Source organism: Saimiri boliviensis, chromosome 9 (assembly GCF_048565385.1).
Source record: "Saimiri boliviensis isolate mSaiBol1 chromosome 9, mSaiBol1.pri, whole genome shotgun sequence".
NCBI lineage: Eukaryota > Metazoa > Chordata > Mammalia > Primates > Cebidae > Saimiri > Saimiri boliviensis.
This window is the reverse complement of record NC_133457.1, coordinates 64,071,284-64,091,507: the sequence shown is the minus strand read 5'-3', so window position 1 is coordinate 64,091,507 and position 20,224 is coordinate 64,071,284. Positions and strand designations below refer to the sequence as shown.

The 20,224-nt window shown below is 39.0% G+C and overlaps 1 protein-coding gene across 4 annotated transcripts in view; it reads left to right on the top strand.

Annotated features, from left to right (window-relative positions):
* The window catches only part of SCN11A (sodium voltage-gated channel alpha subunit 11), a 178,316-nt gene extending 158,300 nt beyond the window's left edge, over window positions 1-20,016 (top strand). For all 4 annotated transcript variants that reach the window (XM_074406054.1, XM_074406053.1, XM_074406052.1 and 1 more), the window contains 3 exons: window positions 666-770; window positions 15,522-15,792; window positions 18,864-20,016. In XM_074406054.1, the coding sequence (XP_074262155.1) occupies window positions 666-770; window positions 15,522-15,792; window positions 18,864-19,894 (1,407 nt within the window). In that variant the 3' untranslated portion in view covers window positions 19,895-20,016. The remainder of the gene's footprint in view (window positions 1-665; window positions 771-15,521; window positions 15,793-18,863) is intronic.
* Window positions 20,017-20,224: the final 208 nt, after the last annotated feature.

Here is a 20,224-nt window from a genome sequence, read left to right as displayed (position 1 = left end):
ATTTACTAGTCTTATCTTTTTGGTCTCTCAATGTTCCGACCCCCAATTTTTTTCTTACTTTTCTGCAAGTTCAGCCATACATTTTAAAAGAATTCCATTCTACCTTATCTAGTCTTTCTAGATATTTTGCCCCCAAATTTCCAGATATGAGAATCCTAGTTCATTTTTTCTATTCTTTCTTGCTCAGTAGTGAAAATAGAACTTTTTCCCACCCTGAGAGTGGCTCTGAACAGATTTTATGCAGCTTTATTAGTAGTGTCATGTGTATTCATTATTTAAAAGAAATTCAATTGTCCTTTATGAGATTTTTGTCTAAATTTTTGTTACTACTTTCTATTTTTGTTGCATCGTGATTTGATTTATCCAAGCTGAAATATATCAAATTTTTGTAAAGATTCTATGTACATTTGCAAAGATATGTAATCTTTCTGTTTTAAAAAGTGAAAAATAACTGATAAAGATAACCTTGTTTCTCCTATATACCTTAACTTAAATCTTGTTTCTTTGCAGCATTTCCCTAGGGTCCAGCTTCTTAAGTTTACCATTGGAATTTTAGGAATTATTAATAGAAATGTAATGTAACTTTAAAATTGTGTCAAAAAATTCAGAACTAGATTCCCAAAAAAAACTGTTAAAGGTAATTAGCTCTTATCTTCTCCATGTACTTAGGTGGCCAAGACATTTTTATGACGGAAGAACAGAAGAAATACTATAATGCAATGAAAAAATTAGGATCCAAAAAACCTTTAAAACCCATTCCACGGCCTCTGGTGAGAGAAATTGAATGACTGTAAATATGTAGAACAGTTGAGTTATTGTGAGGAATTCAAATTTCTACAATACCATCTTTCTTTACTTTTAAAATTTGCAGAAATTAAGGACTCAATAAAAGCCAAGACATATTCAAACTCTTGGGAAAATTAGATATTCAAGTTCAAAAGTAAGATCTTGGACAACAACTTAAATTTGTTTTTTAGTGAGCCAGGCAATATGTGCTTAGTAAGTGCTTACTGCAACCATATGAACTTAGCGGTTTGTTTGAACTTAATTTTGACCAGTTTTATTTCATTTTATTTTAATAGATTTGGGGGAACAGGTGGTTTTTTATTCCAAGCATAGGTTCTTTAGTGATTTCTGAGATTTTGGTGCACCTGTCACCCAAGCAGTGTACACTGTACCCGATGTGTAGTCTTGTATCCCTCACTTGCCTCTCATCTATCCCCTTGATTCCCCAAAGTCCATTATATTATTATTATGCCTTTATGTTCCACCTACAAGTGAGAACATGTGATACTTGATTTTCCATTCCTAAGTTACTTCACTTAGACTAGTGGTCTCCAACTCCATCTAGATTGCTGCAAATGCCATTATTTCATTCCTTTTTATGACTGGATAGTATTCCATGGTGTAGATATACCACATTTTCTTTATCTATTCTTTTGTTGGTAGATATTTAGGTTGGTTCCATGTTTTCGCCATTGCAAATTGTGCTTCTACAAACATGTGATGTGTAAGTGTCTTTGTCATATAGTAACTTATTTTCCTTAGGATAGATTCCTAGTAGAGAAACTGCTGAATCAAATAGTAGTTCTACTTTTGGATCTTTAAGGAATTTCCATATTGGTTTTCATAGTGATTATACTAGTATACATCCCCACCAACAGTGTAAAAGTTTTTCCTTTTCACCACATCCATGTCAACATCTATTATTTTTTGATTTTTAAATTATGACCATTCTTGCAGGAGTAAGGTGGCATCTTATTGTGGTTTTAATTTGCATTTCCCTGATAATTAATGATGTTGAGCACTTTCTTTTCTACGTTTCTTGGCCATTTGTAAATCTTCTTCTGAGAATTGTTTGATCATATCCTTTGCCCACTTTTGGATAGAATTGTTTTTGTGTTGATAATTTGTTTGAGTTCCTTGTAGATTCTTGAAATTAGTGTTTTGTTGGATGCATAGTTTGGGAACATTTTCTCCCACTTGGTGGGTTGTCTCTTTACCCTACTGATTATTTCTTTTGCTGTGCAAAAGCTTTTTAGTTTAATTAGGTCTCATTTATTTATTTCTGTTTTTGTTGCATTTGCTTTTGCATTATTGGTCATGGATGCTTTGCCTAAGCCAATATATAGAAGAGCTTTCTTGATGTTCTAGAATTTGTATGGTTTCAGGTCATAGAGTTAAGTCTGATTCATCTTGAGTTGATTTTTGTACCAGGTGAGAGATGTGGATCTAGCTTCATTCTTCTACATGCAAATTGCCAATTATCCCAGCACAATTTGTTGAATAGGGTGCCCTTTCCCCAATTTATGTTTTTGTTTGCTTTGTCGAAGATCAATTGGCTGTAACTATTCGGCTTTATTTCTGGGTTCCCTATTCTATTCCATTCGTCTACATGCCTGTTTTATACCAGCACCACCCTGTACCAGTAACTGTGGCCTTGTAGTATAAAGTCAGGTAATGTGATGCCTCCAGATTTGTTGTTTTGCTTAGTCTTGCTTTGACTATGCAGGCTGTTTTTTGGTTCCATGTGAATTTTAAGGTTTTTTTTCCTAGTCCTGTGAAGGATGATGGTAGCATTTTTATGGAAATTGCATTGAATTTGTAGATTTTTTTTGACAGTATAGTCATTTTCACAATGTTAATTTTATCCATCCATGAGCAGGGGATTGTTTACATTTGTTTGTGTCACTAATGATTTCTTTCAGCAGTGTTTTGTAGTTTTCCTTGTAGAGATCTTTCATCTCCTTGGTTAGGTATATTTCTAAGTTTTTTTTTTCTGCAGCTGTTATAAAATAAATTGAGTTCTTGGTTTGTTTCTCAGCTTGGTTGTTGTTGGTGTATAGCAGTGCTACTAATTTCTATACATTGATTCTGAGTCCTGAAACTTTGCTGAATTCATTTATCAGATCTAGGAGTTTTTGGATTAGTCTTTAGGGCTTTCTATTATCATATCATCAGCCAATAGCAGTAGTTTGACTTCCTCTTTTCCAATTTGAATGCCCTTTATTTCTTTCTCTTATCTGATTACTCTGGCTAGGACTTTCAGTGCTATGTTGAACAGAAGTGGTGAAAGTGAGCATCCTTATCTTCTCCCAGTTGTCATGGGGAATGCTTTCAACCATTACCTGTTCAGTATGATGTTGGCTGTGGGCTTGTCATAGATAGCTTTTATTAGCTTGAGTTAATGTTCCTTTTATGGCAATTTTGCTGAGGCTTTTATCATAAAGAGATGCTGAATTCTGTCCAATGCTTTTTCTGTGCCTATTCAGTGACCATATAATTTTTGTTTTTAATTCTGTTTATGTGGTGTACCACATTTATTGATCTGTATATGTTAAACCATCCCTGCATTCCTGGTATAAAACCCATTTGATTGTGGTGGATTATCTTTTTGATATGCTGTTGGATTTAGTTAGCTAGTATTTTTTGAGGATTTTGGCACTTAATAGTCATCAGGGATATTGGTCTGTAGTTTTATTTTTTGTTGTGTTCTTTCCTGGTTTTGGTATTAGGGTGATACTGGCTTCATAGGATGATTTAGAGAAGATTTACTCTTTCTCTATCTTTTAGTGTCAGTGTAACCACCTAGTGGGTTCACCTTGCCTGCTGTCTAGACAGAGCTGATTTATCAAGACAGGGGAATTGCAATGGAGAAAGAGTAATTCACGCAGAACTGGCTAGGAAGATGGGAGTTTTATTGTTACTCAAATCAGTCTCCCTGAACATTCAGGGATCAGGGTTGTGGAAGATAATTTGGTAGGTAGAGGCTAGGGAAATGGGGAGTGCTAATTGTTCAGGTTGGATGTGGAGTCATATGGGGTTGCAGTGAGGTTTTCTTGCTGTCTTCTGTTCCTGGGTAGGATGGCAGAACTGGTTGAGCCAGATTAGGAGTCTGGGTGGTGTCAGCTGATCCATTAAGCACAGAGTCTGCAAAATATCTCAAGCACAGATCTTAGGTTTTACAATACTGATGTTAGCCCCAGGAGCAATTTGAGGAGATTCAAACTCTTGGAGCCCAGAGGCTGCATGACCCCTAAACCCTAATTTCTAATCTTGTAGCTCATTTATTAGTCCTGCAAAGGCAGACTGGTCCCCAGGCAAGAGCAGAGGTCTTTTGGGGAAAGATCTGTTATCAATTTTGTTTCAGAGTCAGACCATGAACTGAATTCTTTCCCTCAGTTAGTTCAGCCTATGCCCAGAAATGAATAAGGACAGCTTAAAGGTTAGAAGCAAGATGGAGTCCTTTAGGTCTGATCTCTTTCAGTGTCATAATTTCCTCAGTTATGATTTTGCCAGTGCTGTTTCATCAGTAGGATTGGTACCAATTCTTCTTTAAATGTCTGATAGAATTCAGCTGTTAATCCGTTTGGTCTTCGACTTTTTTTGGTTGGCAATTTTTTTTATTGCTGTTACAATCTTGCTACTTTTTATTGGTCAGTTCAGAGTTTCTATTTCTTCTTGATTTAATCTAGGATAGTTGTATATTTCCAGGAATTCATCAATTTCCTCTGGATTTTCTAATTTGTGCATGTGTGTGTTCATAGTAGCCTTGAATGATCTTTTGTATTTCTGTGGTATCAGTTTTAATATCTCCTGTGTCATTTTTAATTGAGCTTATTTGGATCTTCTCTCTGCTTTTCTTACTTAATGTAATGCATGGTCTGTCGTTTTAATCTTTTCAAAGAATCAGCTTTTTGTTTCAATTTCGTTTAGTTCTTCTCTGATCTTTGTTATTTCTTTTCTTCTGCTGGGTTTGGGTTTGCATTTGGTTTGTTTTTGTTTCTCTGGTTCCTTGAGGTCTGACTTTAGATTGTCTGTGAGCGCTCTTTCACACATTGTGATGTAGGCATTTAGTGCTATAAACTTTCCTCTTACCACCACTTTTGCTGTATTTCAGTGGTTTTCATAAGTTATTTCATTATCATTCAGCTCGAAGAATTTTTTAATTTCCTTCTTGATTTTATTGTTAACCTAAAGATCATTCAAGAGCAGATTATTTAATATCCATGTATTTGTACAGTTTTGAAGGTTCCTTTTGGAGTTAACTTCCAGTTTTATTTCACTGTAGTCTGAGAGGATTCTTGGTATGATTTCGATTTTCTTAAATTTATTAAGACTTATTTTGTGATCTATAACATGGTTTATCTTGGAAAATGCTCCAAGTGCTGATGAAAAGAATGTGTATTCTGCAGTTGTAAGGTAAAATGTTCTCTAACTATCTGTGAAGTCCATTTGTTCTAGGGTGTAGTTTAAGTCCATTGTTTCTTTGTTTAATTTCTGTCTTGATGACCTGTCTAGTGCTGTCAGTGGAATACTGAAATCTCCCACTAGTATTGTGTTGCCTAGTAGTAATTGTTTTATGAATTTGGGAGCTCATAATGGGTGCATATATATTTAGGATTGTGATGTTTTCCTGTTGGACTAATCATTTTAGCATTATATAATGTCCCTCTTTGTCTTTTTTAACTGTTGTCGCTTTAAAGTCTGTTTTTCCTGATATAAGAATAGGTACTTTTCATTTCCATTTGTGTGGAATATCTTTTTCTACCCTTTACCCTATGTTTATATGAGTTCTTATGTGTTAAGTGAGTCTCTTGAAGACAGTAAATGCTTGGTTTGTGGATTTGTATCCATTCTATAGTTCTGTATCTTTTAAATGGAACATTCAGTCCATTTACATTCTATGTTTGTATTGATACGTGAGGTAGTATTCTATTCATCATGTTCGTTTTTGCCCAAATTACTTTTTGGGTTTTTAAAAATTGTGTTGTTGTTTTATAGGCCCTGTGAGAATTATGCTCTAAGGAGGTTCTTTTATTCCTTTTTTCCTTTTTTTTTTTTTTGGTGTATTTCGAGGTTTTGTTTCATAATTTGGAACTCCTTTTTGCATTTCTTGTAGTGCTGGTTTGGTAGTGATGAATTCTCTCAGCATGTATTTGTCTGAAAAAGACCATCTCTTCTTCATTTGTGAAGCTTAGTTTTGCTGGATACAAAATTCTTGACTGACAATTACATTGTTTAAGGAGGCTAAAGATGGCACCCCAGTTCCTCCCAGCTGGTAAGGTTTCAGCTGAGAAGTTAACTGTTAATATGATAGATTCTCCTTTATAGGTTATCTAATTCTTTTGTCTCACAGCCTTAAGATTCTTTCCTTCATCTTGACTTTAGATAACTTGATGACTATGTGCCTAGGTGATAATTTTTTTTGTGATGAACTTCCCAAAAGTTCTTTGAACTTTTCTTATTTGGATGTCTAGATGTCTAACATGGCCAGGGAAGCCTTCCTCAATTATTCCCTCAAATACGTTTTCTGAACTTTTAGATTTCTCTTCTTCCTCAGGAACACCAGTTATTCTTAGAGTTAGCCATTTAACATAATCCCAGATTTCTTGGAGGCTTCATTTATTTTTTAAACTTTTTTCTTTGTCTTTGTCCGGTTGGCTTATAATTCAAAAGCCTTGTCTTGGAGCTCCGAAGTTCTTCTACTTGTCTACTCTATTGTTGAAACTTTCCACTGCATTTTGCATTTCCATAAGTGTGTCTTTCATTTCCTGAAGTTGTGGATTTTTCTTTATGATATCTATTTTTCTGGAATTAAAAAAATCCATATCTTGTATTTTTAAAAATTTCTTTAAGTGTGTTTTTACCTTTCCTTGGTATCTTTTTGAGTAGCTCAATAATCAATCTTTTGAATTCTTTATCTGGGAAGTCAGAGATTTTTTTCTTGGTTTAGATTCATTGCTGGAAAGCCAGTGTGAACTTTTGGGGGTATTATGGAACTCTGTTTTGTCATATCATCAGAATTATTTTCTGGTTTCTTTTCATTTGGGTAGACTATTATTTAAAATTGTTCTTGGATTTATTTTTAATTGGACTGATTTTTTTTTAATTTAAAATTTTTCCCTCTTAAGAATGAGACTTTAATGTGTATTTTAGCCTAATTTGATTCTTGGTGCTTGTAGGGGTAAAGACTCTACATGAAATCCTTAGTTATAGAGAGTCTTTGTGCACTGGCTTTCCCTGATGCTGGTTGTAGTAGTTATTGTCTTACTGTACAGTCAAGTTCACTGTCTCCTATGAGGCTGGAATGGCAGGAATGTCTTGCAACTTATTTGTTTATTTATTTTCCCAGTGTTTTATTTACTGAGTTGATGATTCAGGCTTCAGGCCAATAGGGGAGGTATCCCTTGGTAGGTACTGCCTGTGTCTAAGGCAAGTGAGTAAATATAATACTCAACAGTGGGGTAAGGTCCCAGCCTTGATGAAAATGGCTGGAAGAGCTCTTAATTAGATGTGCTGAGGTTTTATCAGGGTAAAGAATGGAAGCTGCCTCAGCTCCTCTGCCAGGTCAGCAGGAAAGCTATTCACCTCACAGCCTCACTCCCGTCCCAGTGTTTTGGCTATTCAGATCAGACAGGTGCCTCTTTTCATCTATAGGAATGTTGATGTCCCAAGTAGGGAGGAATTATGACTCTGCCTCTCATACAGGCATGAATTAGGGGTGTGCTCCTTCTGTGGGGCCACACTCACCCAGGATTGTTCCCGACAGGCCGTCTGTAGTTGCCTCCATAGTGTGTTCTTGTGGGGGAAGCGCCAGCTGAGTCTGCAGTGAAGTGCCAGGGGAAAACAAGGACCCCTTCTCTAATGCCCTTCATGATGACAGAGGATACCTATCCATTGGGGTACAGGTGCAGACTCACCCTACTGTGCCAGCACTGCAATTGTGTTTCTGCTGTGAGAAACTACCCACCAGGAAAGATCTGGAACTTGAGGACTGCTGTTCAGATTCTTTTGTCCCGCGGGGTGATCCCCTGATGTGGTGCACTCCCTGTTCCCCTAGGGATGGGGCTTTCTGAAAGCCAGACTGCACAATTGTTATTGTTCTTTTGGGTCTAGCCACCCGGCAGGGCTACCAGGCTTTGGGTGGTGCTGGGGAATGTCTGCAAAGAGTCCTGTGATATAATCTATCTCAGGTCTCCCAGCTGTGGATACCAGCACCTGCTCCGGTGGAAGTGGCAAGAGAGTGAAGTAGACTGTGAGAGTCCTTGGTTGTGGATACATTTAGCGTACTGGCTTTCTCGAATGCTGGTTATGCTAGCAGTGAAGTTGTCACATGGACAGACAGAACCTCTGGTTAACCAGGATGTTGCAGGCAGTGGAATTAGCTACTGTTTTCTCCTTCCTGGGATCAGGGCGATTCTTTCATGAATTGAGTCATGTCCTGAGTTGGTTGACCTCCAACCAGGAGGTGGGGCTTTCAAGAGAGCACCAGCTGTGCTATTAGCAGTGGGTTATATGTTTGCCCTAAGTTGGCCAGGGGAAGTATTCTGACTTTTCAGGTGATGGGCAGAGCCATAACACTCCCAAGATTTTATGTCTTTTGTGTTCAGCTACCAGGACAGGTAGAGAAAAACCATCAGGAGTGGGCAGGGTTAGGCGGGTCTGAGCACAGACCCTCCTTGAGTGGGGCTTGCCATAACCACTGTGGGGGATGAGGAGGTGGTCCTTAGGCTAATGGGGTTATGTTCCAGATGGAATTATGGCTACCTCTGCTGTGCTGTATACTTCACCAGGGAAGTGGGAGATAGCCAGTAGTGAGAGGTCCCTCCCAGCTCCCTCACAGTGAGGCTGGTCTTGTTTCTGCAGTGCCTTGCTAACTGCACCGAGTTTAGATCCAGGCAGTCTGCACAGGGAGCTCAGACCATGAGCTTCCCTGCTAAGAAAGCAAGCATGGCTTTCAGGCCACATCCCTCCCTGTCTGTCCACAATGTCAGCAGCTCCTGCATTGTATCTGCAGCAACTCCGATTTGCCCCCCGGATTCTGCTCAAGGAAGTTTGTGCCCATCAAAATTATCACGAAATCTAGTTGGAAGCTTCTTTCACCCTACGGCCCCTCCTTCATTTGGCTGGCTGCCTTCCCAGAAAGCTCCTCCGAGATATAGTCAGGAATGGCATTCCAGGGCTCAAGCTGGAAGCTGGGAGTGCCTGCATGGTTCCTGCTGCTGCTGCTTCTACTTTTACATTTCATGCAGCTCCCTAAATTCATTTCAGCTCTGGGTAAGGTTAAGTCCTTCTCTCATGATCTGGGTTTTCAGATTCCCCATTGGGGATGTGTGTTTGGAGGCAGGTTTTTCCCCTCTCACACTTTGGGAACTCACAGCTTTTCACCTGTCTTTCATAGTCTGCAGCAGCATGTAGCTTCTTTCAAAGGATCTGTGAACTCTTTTGGCTTTCCTGTTATGTTGCTGCAGCAGTTCTTTTTTTTTTTTTTTTTTTTTTTTGAGACGGAGTTTCGCTCTTGTTACCCAGGCTGGAGTGCAATGGCGCGATCTCGGCTCACCGCAACCTCCACCTCCTGGGTTCAGGCAATTCTCCTGCCTCAGCCTCTGGAGTAGCTGGGATTATAGGCACGTGCCACCATGCCCAGCTAATTTTTTGTATTTTTAGTAGAGACGGGGTTTCACCATGTTGACCAGGTTGGTCTCGATCTCTCGACCTCGTGATCCACCCGCCTCGGCCTCCCAAAGTGCTGGGATTACAGGCTTGAGCCACCGCACCCGGCCTGCAGCAGTTCTTGAAGCAAAAGTCCACAATGCGAGTCTCCACACACCGTTCTGTTCATCCAAGTGGAAGATGCACGTTAGCCCTGCCTCCTATCTGCCATCTTCCTGTTTTTGCTTTTTTCCCATTTTGACCAGTTTAAAATATACTTGCTGGGTGGGGCACGGTGGCTCAAGCCTGTAATCCCAGCACTTTGGGAGGCCGAGGCGGGTGGGTCACGAGGTCAAGAGATCGAGACCATCCTGGTCAACATGGTGAAACCCCGTCTCTACTAAAAAATACAAAAAATTAGCTGGGCATGGTGGTGCGTGCCTGTAGTCCCAGCTACTCAGGAGGCTGAGGCAGGAGAATTGCCTGAACCCAGGAGGCGGAGGTTGTGGTGAGCTGAGATCACACCATTGCACTCCAGCCTGGGTAACAAGAGCGAAACTCTGCCTCAAAAAAAAAAAAAAAAAAAAAAAAAGAAAGAAAGAAAGAAAGAAAGAAAGAATAAACGTACTTGCAATACTTTCTACCAGTTTTTGTTAGTGTGAGGTTAAGGTCATGCTACTCACTTCCACTTTACAAGGATTTATGATAAACTTTGTGTATCAGGGATTGACAGACTTTTCCTTAAAGGCCCAGATGGTAAATATTTTAGTCTTTGCTGGCTCTATGTCTGTCATACTACTCAGCTCTGCCATTGTGGCACAAGAGCAGCCATAGACAATATAAAACAAATGAGCATGCCTGTATTCCAACATAACTTTATTTAAGGACATGGAAATTTGGATGTTATATAATTATCATATGTCACAAAACTTTATTCTTCTTTTGATTTTTTTTTTGTTTTCACCAAACATTTAAACATGTAAAACCCATTCTGAGCTCATGGGCTGTATAAAAACAGGTCGCTGGATTTGTCCTATATGCCATTGTTTGCTGATCCCTGCTCTCTATGAATCCTGCTTTATCAGGTACTATGGGGCAAGACAGAAGGAGCATCCAGGGCTGCTCTGGCTCGCAGTCTAATTGAGGAGCTGAGATGTATACATACTTGGCAACATTAGATTATAAAGTAGTACGATAGGCAGAACAGTTGCTAGCTCTGACAAGTAAGTTTGAAAGGGCCAAAGCAGAGCTGAAAAGTCAGGGGAAGCAGTAAGAAAGAGGGGCTTGCAATCTGAAGCATGTAGATCAGGCGTCCCCAAACTACGGCTGGCAGGCCGCATGCGGCCCCCTGAGGCCATTTATCCGGCCCCCTGCCGCACTTCAGGAAGGGGCACCTCTTTCATTGGTGGTCAGTGAGAGGAGCACAGTATGTGACGGCCCTCCAACAATCTGAGGGACAGTGAACTGACCCCCTGTGTAAAAAGTTTGGGGACACCTGATGTAAATAATTTGGAGATTTCCATTTGAACATGAGATTCCAAATGATCAATGCAGTTCACCTACTGCTATTTTTGGCACTCAGAATAGAGCTCGGCATAAAGTGTGTTCTCAGTAATTATTTATTAAATAAAAAAATATGTTTTAAGGCACAACCAGAGTAATCATACTAAGATGAAATATTTGTGATGCACTAAAAATGTCAATGAATGTCAGGGACAAATGTTTAGAATTTATCTTTTATATAGTGAGAGATTTTTGAGCACAGGGTTAATGATAAAATTATATTTGGGGAGATTTAATCTGCCAACAGTTTATGGAACTTCAGTTTACCTAAATTCCATCTAGCTTTTATTTTTTTATTATGCTTTAAGTTCGGGGGTACATGTGCAGATCTTGCAGGATTGTCGCATAGGTATACACATGCCATGGTGGTTTGCTGCCTCTATCCCCCCATCACCTATATCAGGCGTTTCTCCCAATGTTATGCCTTCCTAACCTCCCCACCCCTTGCTATCCCTCTCCTAGTATCCCACCCCCGAACAGACCCCAGTTTGTGATATTCCCCTCCCTGTGTCCATGTGTTCTCATTTTTCAACACCCACCTGTGAGTAAGAACATACAGTGTTTGGTTTTCTGTTCTTATGTCAGTTTGCTGAGAACGATGGTTTCCATATTCATCCATGGCCCTGCAAAGGACATGAACTCATCCATTTTTATGGCTGCATAGTATTCCATGGTGTATATGTGCCACATTTTCTTTATCCAGTCTATCATTGATGGGCGTTTGGATTGGTTCCAAGTCTTTACTATTGTAAACAGTGCCGCAATGAACATACGTGTGCATGTGTCTTTATAATAGAATGATTTATAATCCTTTGGATATATACCTAGTAATGGGATTGCTGGGTCAAATGGTATTTCTATTTCTAGGTCCTTGAGGAATCACCACACTGTCTTCCACAATGGTGGAACTAATTTACACTCCCACCAACCATGTAAAAGCATTCCTATTTCTCCACATCCTCTCCAGCATCTGTTGTCTCCAGATTGTTTAATGATCACCATTCTAACTGGCGTGAGATGGTATCTCAATGTGGTTTTGATTTGCATTTCTCTAATGACCAGTGATGATGAGCATTTTTTGTATGTTTGTTGGCTGCATAAATGTCTTCTTTTGAAAAATGTCTGTTCATATCCTTGGCCCACTTTTTGATGGGGTTTTTTTTTTTCTTGTAAATCTGCTTTAGTTCTTTGTAGATTCTGGATATTAGCCCTTTGTCAGATGGGTAGCTTGCAAAAAAATTTTCCCATTCTGTTGGTTGCCAGTTCACTCTAATGACTATTTCTTTTGCTGTCCAGAAGCTCTTAAGTTTAATTATCTCCCATTTGTCTATTTTGGCTTTTGTTGCCATTGCTTTTGGTGTTTTAGTTATGAAATCCTCGCCTATGTGTATGTCCTGAATGGTGTTGCCTAAGTTTTCTTCTAGGGTTTTTATGGTGTTAGGTCTTATGTTTAAATCTTTAATCCATCTGGAGTTAATTTTTGTGTAAGGTGTAAGGAAGGGGTCAGTTTCAGTTTTCTGTGTATGGCTAGCCAGTTTTCCCAACACCATTTATTAAACAGGGAATCCTTTCCCCATGGCTTATTTTTGTCATGTTTGTCAAAGATCAGATGGTTGTAGATGTGTGGCGTTACTTCCAAGGCCTCTGGTCTGTTCCACTGGGCTATATCTCTGTGCCATGCTGTTTTGATTACTGTAGCCTCATAGTATAGTTTGAAGTCAAGTAGTGTGAAGCCTCTGGCTTTGTTCTTTTTGCTTAGGATTGTCTTGGCTATGTGGTCTTTTTTGGTTCCATATGAAGTTTAAGGTGGTTTTTTCCAGTTCTGCGAAGAAGGTCAATGGTAGCTTGATGGGGATAGCATTGAATCTATAAATTACTTTGGGCAGTATGGCCATTTTCATGATATTGATTCTTCCTACCAATCTCACTTTCTAGTATGAATTTCACTTTAAAGTTCTTATTTGAACTGAAGTCAACAACAAGAAAAGAGTATTTTTGTTTACATATGTATGCTATACAACTGCTGACTCATTACCAGTTGGTCTTGGGTTTGGAATTAACTAAAAGACTCACAAGACACAATATGCTCCCACATATTTACCAGTTTATTTTAAGCAATGCAGCACACAGCCAAAAAGAAGTTGCAACAACACAGGTGCACTGCGCAGAGCATGCTAGGCTGCAAGAGACAGACTGACGGGGTGGCTACTGTAGCATAGGGAAGCTGTCACCTCCTTTCCTTAACCATCTTTTATAGCATGTCTGTCACATGGCATATCTGGGAGTGGGTGCAAAGTCACAGCTCTCTCTGTGTGGCTACACTTCACCAATCAAGCCTTCAATGAATGATTCTGGTAATCAGATACAATCTCACCAGTTAACACCACACATTTATCTTGACTTTTATATTCAGGAGAGTAGTGTTGCATGAGACAAATCCAACATCACATCACCAGAAGTCCCTGAGTCTGGGCTTAGACTTCAAATCAACAGTTAACCATTGACCCACAACTTTGTCTTCCCAGAGATTTTTTTCCCATCTCTAAAACTCAAATATTAGCTTTTGACCTTTGAAACAAATGAATAGCAATTGTATGGGAGGAAAACATGGCTGTTTTAGCCTGAGCATCGATGCATTTCAGTTTCAGTGACAGAACAAGGGGTTTGGAATCATTTCTGGTTTCTCCTGAAGCATCTAAGCAGGGTGGCTTCATTTCTTGGTTTAAAATTCATACTGAGGTATAGGAGTCACTATACATTCTGAAGTGACAGAATGTGTTTTGATCACCCAACACTTCAGGTAATGTATGCTCCCAACCTCCTCTATTTGTCTAGATGTTAGAGTTAGCTCTAAAACCGATACCCTTCCTCATACTTCTTTTTGCCCTTCTTTTCACTTTCCTGGAGTGCACCCTTGAAAGAATCTTTTCTTCAGCTCCTTTCTGAATTCCCAAATTTATGCTCAAATAGGAAAGGCATTTGATTCTCTAGTGTGTTCTCCAGTCTCTTTGGTAAAATCCTAGGAGCTCCCAGCACATCGTTTTAAAGTCACAACTGAAAGGTAGTGCCCTCCAGTGTTGTCCCTACCCGCCTTCCTCTCATTGCCCTTTTCTCCCTGAGTGATAGCATTCACTCCCATGGTCTTAATTCATATCAGTATTAATGCCATCTGTATTCTAGCTTCTGTACCTGAGCTCCAAACCCATACTTCTATCTGCCCATTGGATGCCCCTTGGATGCCCCGCTGGCACCTCAACTCAACATGCTCAGGTCAGATCTCATCATCTCCCTTTACTATTCCTCATCCTCTGTTCTCTGGCTGGTAAAATAGTTTCATCAACCAGAAACTGTGCCCTCAGCCTTAACTGTCTCAAAGCCCACTAGATTCAAATTCTCTGACCGTTCTTGCTTCCACCTCACATTAGCTGTTAACCCTATATGCTTTCATCTTTATCTGCGGTCACCACCACAAACCAATGTCATCTTTGCCTAGATTACACAACAGATCCCTAGGGTGTCTAAAGATGTATTCTTAGGGGTATATGAGTTCTCTAAAGATAATAGTGTATGCCACATTGATTAGATGATAATGCAACGTAAAATAATATGTGCACAGATTGTAAAGTGACCATTGTGTAGTCAAGAATGCTATAAAATTTCAGTTTCTGAGTTTGTGTTTAGGAATAGTTATCCACTAAGTGAAGAACAAAGTAGTGCTTCACAGCAGTTGTATTCAAGAAAATCATGGAATAATTGAGTGATTTCACTGCATATGGTAATTTGGCATGCAAACTTGAGTTAGAACCTGTACCAGAACAATCAGCATATACTCACTTTGTGGGCAGTGTGAACATCTATATATAAACCATGTGTAAATTTACCCTCAGTTGTAATATAATCATTTTTTTCTATATACAGTTTTAGTAATTATTGGATTATAATCTCATTTATTAACTTTATCTTCAAGTGAACAAGAGTTTTAAAGTTGGCATTGAAAAATTATTTGAATGCAGAATTGTGATTAAGTTCTGATTATTGAGAATTGGCAAATGGAGCAATAAAGATATTAATTCCATTTTGTCCAACATACCTATGTGAGCAGGTGTTCTCTGCACAAATATTGTTGAAGTAAAAGTACAGAAAGAGATAAAATATGGAAACCAAGATTCATCTTTTTATTACTGAATCCAACACATACTGTTTTATTTCAGCAAAGAAACATCATCAATCCATCAACGTTATGTTGTTTCTAAGACTTTTAAATATTTTTTGTTTTAACATGGAATTAACGCTATAAGCCTAAGCGTTTAGAACCAGTTACTAATTACATCTGAATGAAAAGATATGACGCAACACTGGGAATTTATAAGAATTTCTTGCCCTTTGAAAAAGGTCTGTGTATTTTTCAAGGAACTGCTTTAATTGAAGGAAAAAACAAATTCTGTTGTATTCATGTTCTTTTTTAATGCATGTAATTTTGTTCTTGCATTTAAAATGATCTACAATTTCTTTTTTTTTCTCAGAACAAATGTCAAGGTCTCGTGTTTGACATAGTCACAAGTCAGATCTTTGATATCATCATCATAATTCTCATTATCCTAAACATGATTACCATGATGGCTGAATCGTACAACCAGCCCAAAGCTACGGAGTCCACCCTTGACCATCTCAACTGGATCTTTGTGGTCATCTTTACAGTAGAATGTCTCATCAAAATCTTTGCTTTGAGGCAATACTACTTCACCAATGGCTGGAATTTATTTGATTGTGTGGTCGTGGTTCTTTCTATTGTTAGTAAGTAAAATCAGCAGTCAGAGGGCTTTAAACTAAGAGCCAGAAGTAAGTTTGTAAATCTTATCATTTTTTGAAGTTTGTTCAAACTATCAACAAAGTGGAAAATTAGGCCTAGTATAGTTTCTGACAGAATAGACATGGGTACTAATGCCATTCTGTACTGGGAAGTTGGTACAGGATAGAGTACTTTCCATTCCCTTAACTCGCTACGTAATTGAAATAGAGTTAAATAATTATGCAGATAATGTATTCAATGGACCTAGGCAAAATTAAAATGACTCGGAAGTTTTTGTGGTGGTAACCTGATTTATTCAGATAATTGATTCAAAGTTCTACCTTTCCTGTGTGATGATAAGCCCTATGAGCATTTTAAAGTGTTAAAGATTACTGCCCATGTTTTTCCTTTGTTCAAAATCCACATGGATATCAGATCACAATTACTGTGATCCTGTGGCATGGCTGTACCCTCCCTCAACCCTGTACAAGGCCTCATGGCCTACTCTATATTGGGCTTCCAAGAGTATATCATTCAGACAATCAAAGCTTTTTTTTTCTGTTCTATTTCCCATGTTAACTTAAACCACAGTGTGAACTATCCTTGTCTCAGATGCTTTGACCCTGTTTACCACCCAGCCTCATTCTCTAATCACAGACAGGGTTAACTAAAAGGTTTATAAAAGAATACAAAAGAAAGAAGGTTGTTTCCGTGTACCTTCGTATAAAACACACACATATACACATCAATTTTAAAATTAAATTCTTTGTGGCTGAACAACAATTGCCTACTCTGACTTTTTGAAGTCTGGGTTTTAATTAAACCATTAATTTGACTTTTTATAAAATTCTGTAAAACTGTCTGGGAGCTCTTCTGATAGTTCAAAAAGCGATGAAGACAAGGAAAACTGATTTTCCAAGTGGAAGCTTTTGTGCAATCTCAGAAAGAATGCATCAAACAGATGTATTGGATCAAGATATTTTGGTTCCTGATGCTACTGTAGCAATGCAGATGTTTCGGAGAACAACAGCAAATATGCTACAGCTCAGCGTGTTCTGGTTTATAAGCTCTGATGTTAATGTAGATAAAGTTTAGCAATAGATTCTTCTGTAGGTTTACAGTTAAGTAGACCTTTAATTTTTATTAGTCAATTCCAATCACAAGTCCTGGTGAAATGGACAGCAGCCAAAAAAATAAAGAAAGAAAGAAAGAAAAAGAAAAAGCTAGAAAATGGTGTTAGGATATGTGGGGCAGGCCTTCTAAGAACTCAGAGAGCCCTTCGTCTGATAGGTAAAGAGCAGCTCATTTATTCCACAGCTCTTTCCATGCAGTGCCAGGCATTGTGCAGTTTGTGGAAATGTTTCTGACTTTCGTCCTTTGAACAGCTGCTAGGCAATTGCAGTTATACATGCTGTATGGCATTTGCTCCAGTGGATGAGCGAATTCACATATTAAGCCAAACTATATTCAGCAGTAGGATTAATCCATATATTAATCCATATATTAATCCTACTCACTGGTGTGGACAGAGTTTTATATACCTTTGCCAATATGTCTGCCATCCAACACCTAGTCTCAATACTTTTCCAAGCTCCTGCCTAAGTTTTTGGAGAAATGCAAAATGAGTGTGAGTTGAAGTGACTCTCTCTCTAGGATTTAACAATGTAGTTGAGGTATTAAGGCTTACTCACCTTAAAGTGCCAAAAAAAGACAGGGAAATTAATCGAACATCAAATCACATGGTACAAAGAAGAAATGACCTCAGGGAAAGAACAGATTACTGTGGGCTTTATTAGCCCAAGAAATATTCATGGAGGAGGTAGATCTTAAATGATGGGCCTCCCCCAGTTGTTGCTGAATTGGCACTTAATAAATGTCACGTCTTTCCAGGGTTGACTTCCCAATTAATGTATGAATTAAACTTCTTTGGTGCAACTGGGTAGTCAGTGAAGTATATCATCAAGTAGTTCTCTTTAGTCCTTAGGTGACAGCAGATGCATTCTGCTGCTCATGACCCCTAATAGACCTCTAATGACCTTAGAGGGCACTCAAGGTAATTAGGGGTCATGGGCACTCAGAGACTGCCCATGACCCCTAACGACCATAGAAGACACTCAAAGCAAGAACAAGGCCATGTCTACACATGGCAAGCATGTTCCAGCCATTCTATAATAGTTAGGCCAAAATGTGAATTGTCTTAAATCCTTGTATCACTTGTCTGCAGAGCAGGCAATGGAAGAACAGGGTGATATTTTAGGTCAAATATTCAGCTATTTGATCAGACCTCTGAAATGCCACTTATGGGGTATTTGCAGCAACAGAGAAGGTATCTCCAAATTGTGTCCCTTGAGCTTATTGAGTTTGGATTTCAGAGGTCCTTGGAATGAGCATGACAAATATGAAAGATCCATAGGTAGCTTCAGCCTAAAGGTGAGCGTTCCAATGCTACCTTTCCCTCTAACCATACATACGTTGTGGCTCTTTCAGCAGATAAGTTATCCTCACCTGTAGCAGGTCTGTATGTAAATTCTTCTATACAAATAAGGGCCTGTACCTTTTAGGAAATTTGGGATTGGGGATCCTACAGTTTCCACTGGCAGCCCAGACTCAAGGCAACCTTCTTTAGTAGAAATCTCTCCTTGCGTTCTAGTCTAAAAGACTCAAGCTGTAGTTTTTCTGTTTTACATTCTATATATTCAATATATATGGAAACCTGTTGGTTGTATTTGTTACATCCTGAGTGGCTTTAAAAACCCAGCATAGATAATACACTTCAAGTACATAATTCACAAAATAGCCTTTCATAAACTGCATTCCTTTCCTTAGTTGTCTCCAATATTTTAAACATTCTATCCCATCTAAAGTCCCATTTAAAATTGTAGGGCCCTTGGAAACTATTTTCCAAGTTAAGACATGGATAGGTATTTTTCCCAATAGTGGTAAAAGAAGTTCTTAGTTTTGTACATGAGCTAATTGATAAAAAGTTAGCCCCCATAGGTTTCTGAGGCAGGAGACAGGCTGGATCTGAAACCAGTGTGCCTGCTGGAAACTTACTGACTTTTCTTCTTCTCCTGAGGTACAATGGTTTCTATCTTGGCAAAGCAGGACCACATTCCTTTCCCTCCAACACTCTTCAGAATTGTTCGCTTGGCGCGGATCGGCCGAATCCTGAGACTTGTCCGGGCTGCACGAGGGATCAGGACTCTCCTCTTTGCTCTGATGATGTCACTTCCTTCTCTGTTCAACATTGGTCTTCTACTCTTTCTGGTTATGTTTATCTATGCCATTTTGGGTATGAACTGGTTTTCCAGAGTAAATCCACAGTCTGGAATTGATGATATATTCAACTTCCAAACTTTTGCCAGCAGCATGCTCTGTCTCTTCCAGATAACCACATCAGCAGGTTGGGATGCCCTGCTCAGCCCCATGCTGCGATCAAAAGAATCATGTAACTCCTCCTCAGAAAACTGCCATCTCCCTGGCATAGCCACATCCTACTTTGTCAGTTACATCATCATCTCCTTTCTCATTGTTGTCAATATGTACATTGCTGTGATTTTAGAGAACTTCAATACAGCCACTGAAGAAAGTGAGGACCCTTTGGGTGAAGATGACTTTGACATATTCTATGAAGTGTGGGAAAAGTTTGACCCAGAAGCAACACAATTTATCAAATATTCTGCCCTTTCTGATTTTGCTGATGCCTTGCCTGAGCCTTTGCGTGTGGCAAAGCCAAATAAATATCAATTTCTAGTAATGGACTTGCCCATGGTGAGTGGAGATCGCCTCCACTGCCTGGATATTCTTTTCGCTTTCACCACTAATGTACTCGGTGGCTCTGATGTCTTGGATAGCATGAAAACAATGATGGAAGAGAAGTTTATGGAAGCCAATCCTTTCAAGAAGTTGTATGAACCCATAGTCACCACCACCAAGAGAAAGGAAGAAGAAAGATGTGCTGCTGTTATTCAAAAGGCCTTTCGAAAGCACATGATGAAGGTGACCAACAGTGACTTGGAAAACAGGCCTCATTCATCACTTCAGACTCTTTGCAATGGAGACTTGTCCAGCTCTGGGGTAGCCGAGGGCAAGGTCCACTGTGACTGAGCCCTCACTTGCACCCCTACCTCACAGCCTCACAGCCTTGCCTCCAGCCTCTGAGCTCAAGGGGTTGGCAGCTCAATGTATAAACAGGGAGTGGATTCACTAAATTATCTGTTCTGTTTCTTTTTTCTGGCTGAAAGAAGTGATATTTCAATTTCATTTTAAATGATACTTACAGAGATATCAGATAAGGTTGCCTGAAAGTTAACCACTGCTTATATTTTAATAAGGAAGAAGACACTAGGAAGGACTGTAAAAGGATATACTCATGTTAGGATTGAAATACAGTTCAAATTATATCTAAACAAAAGAATAAGAAACAGAAAACACATT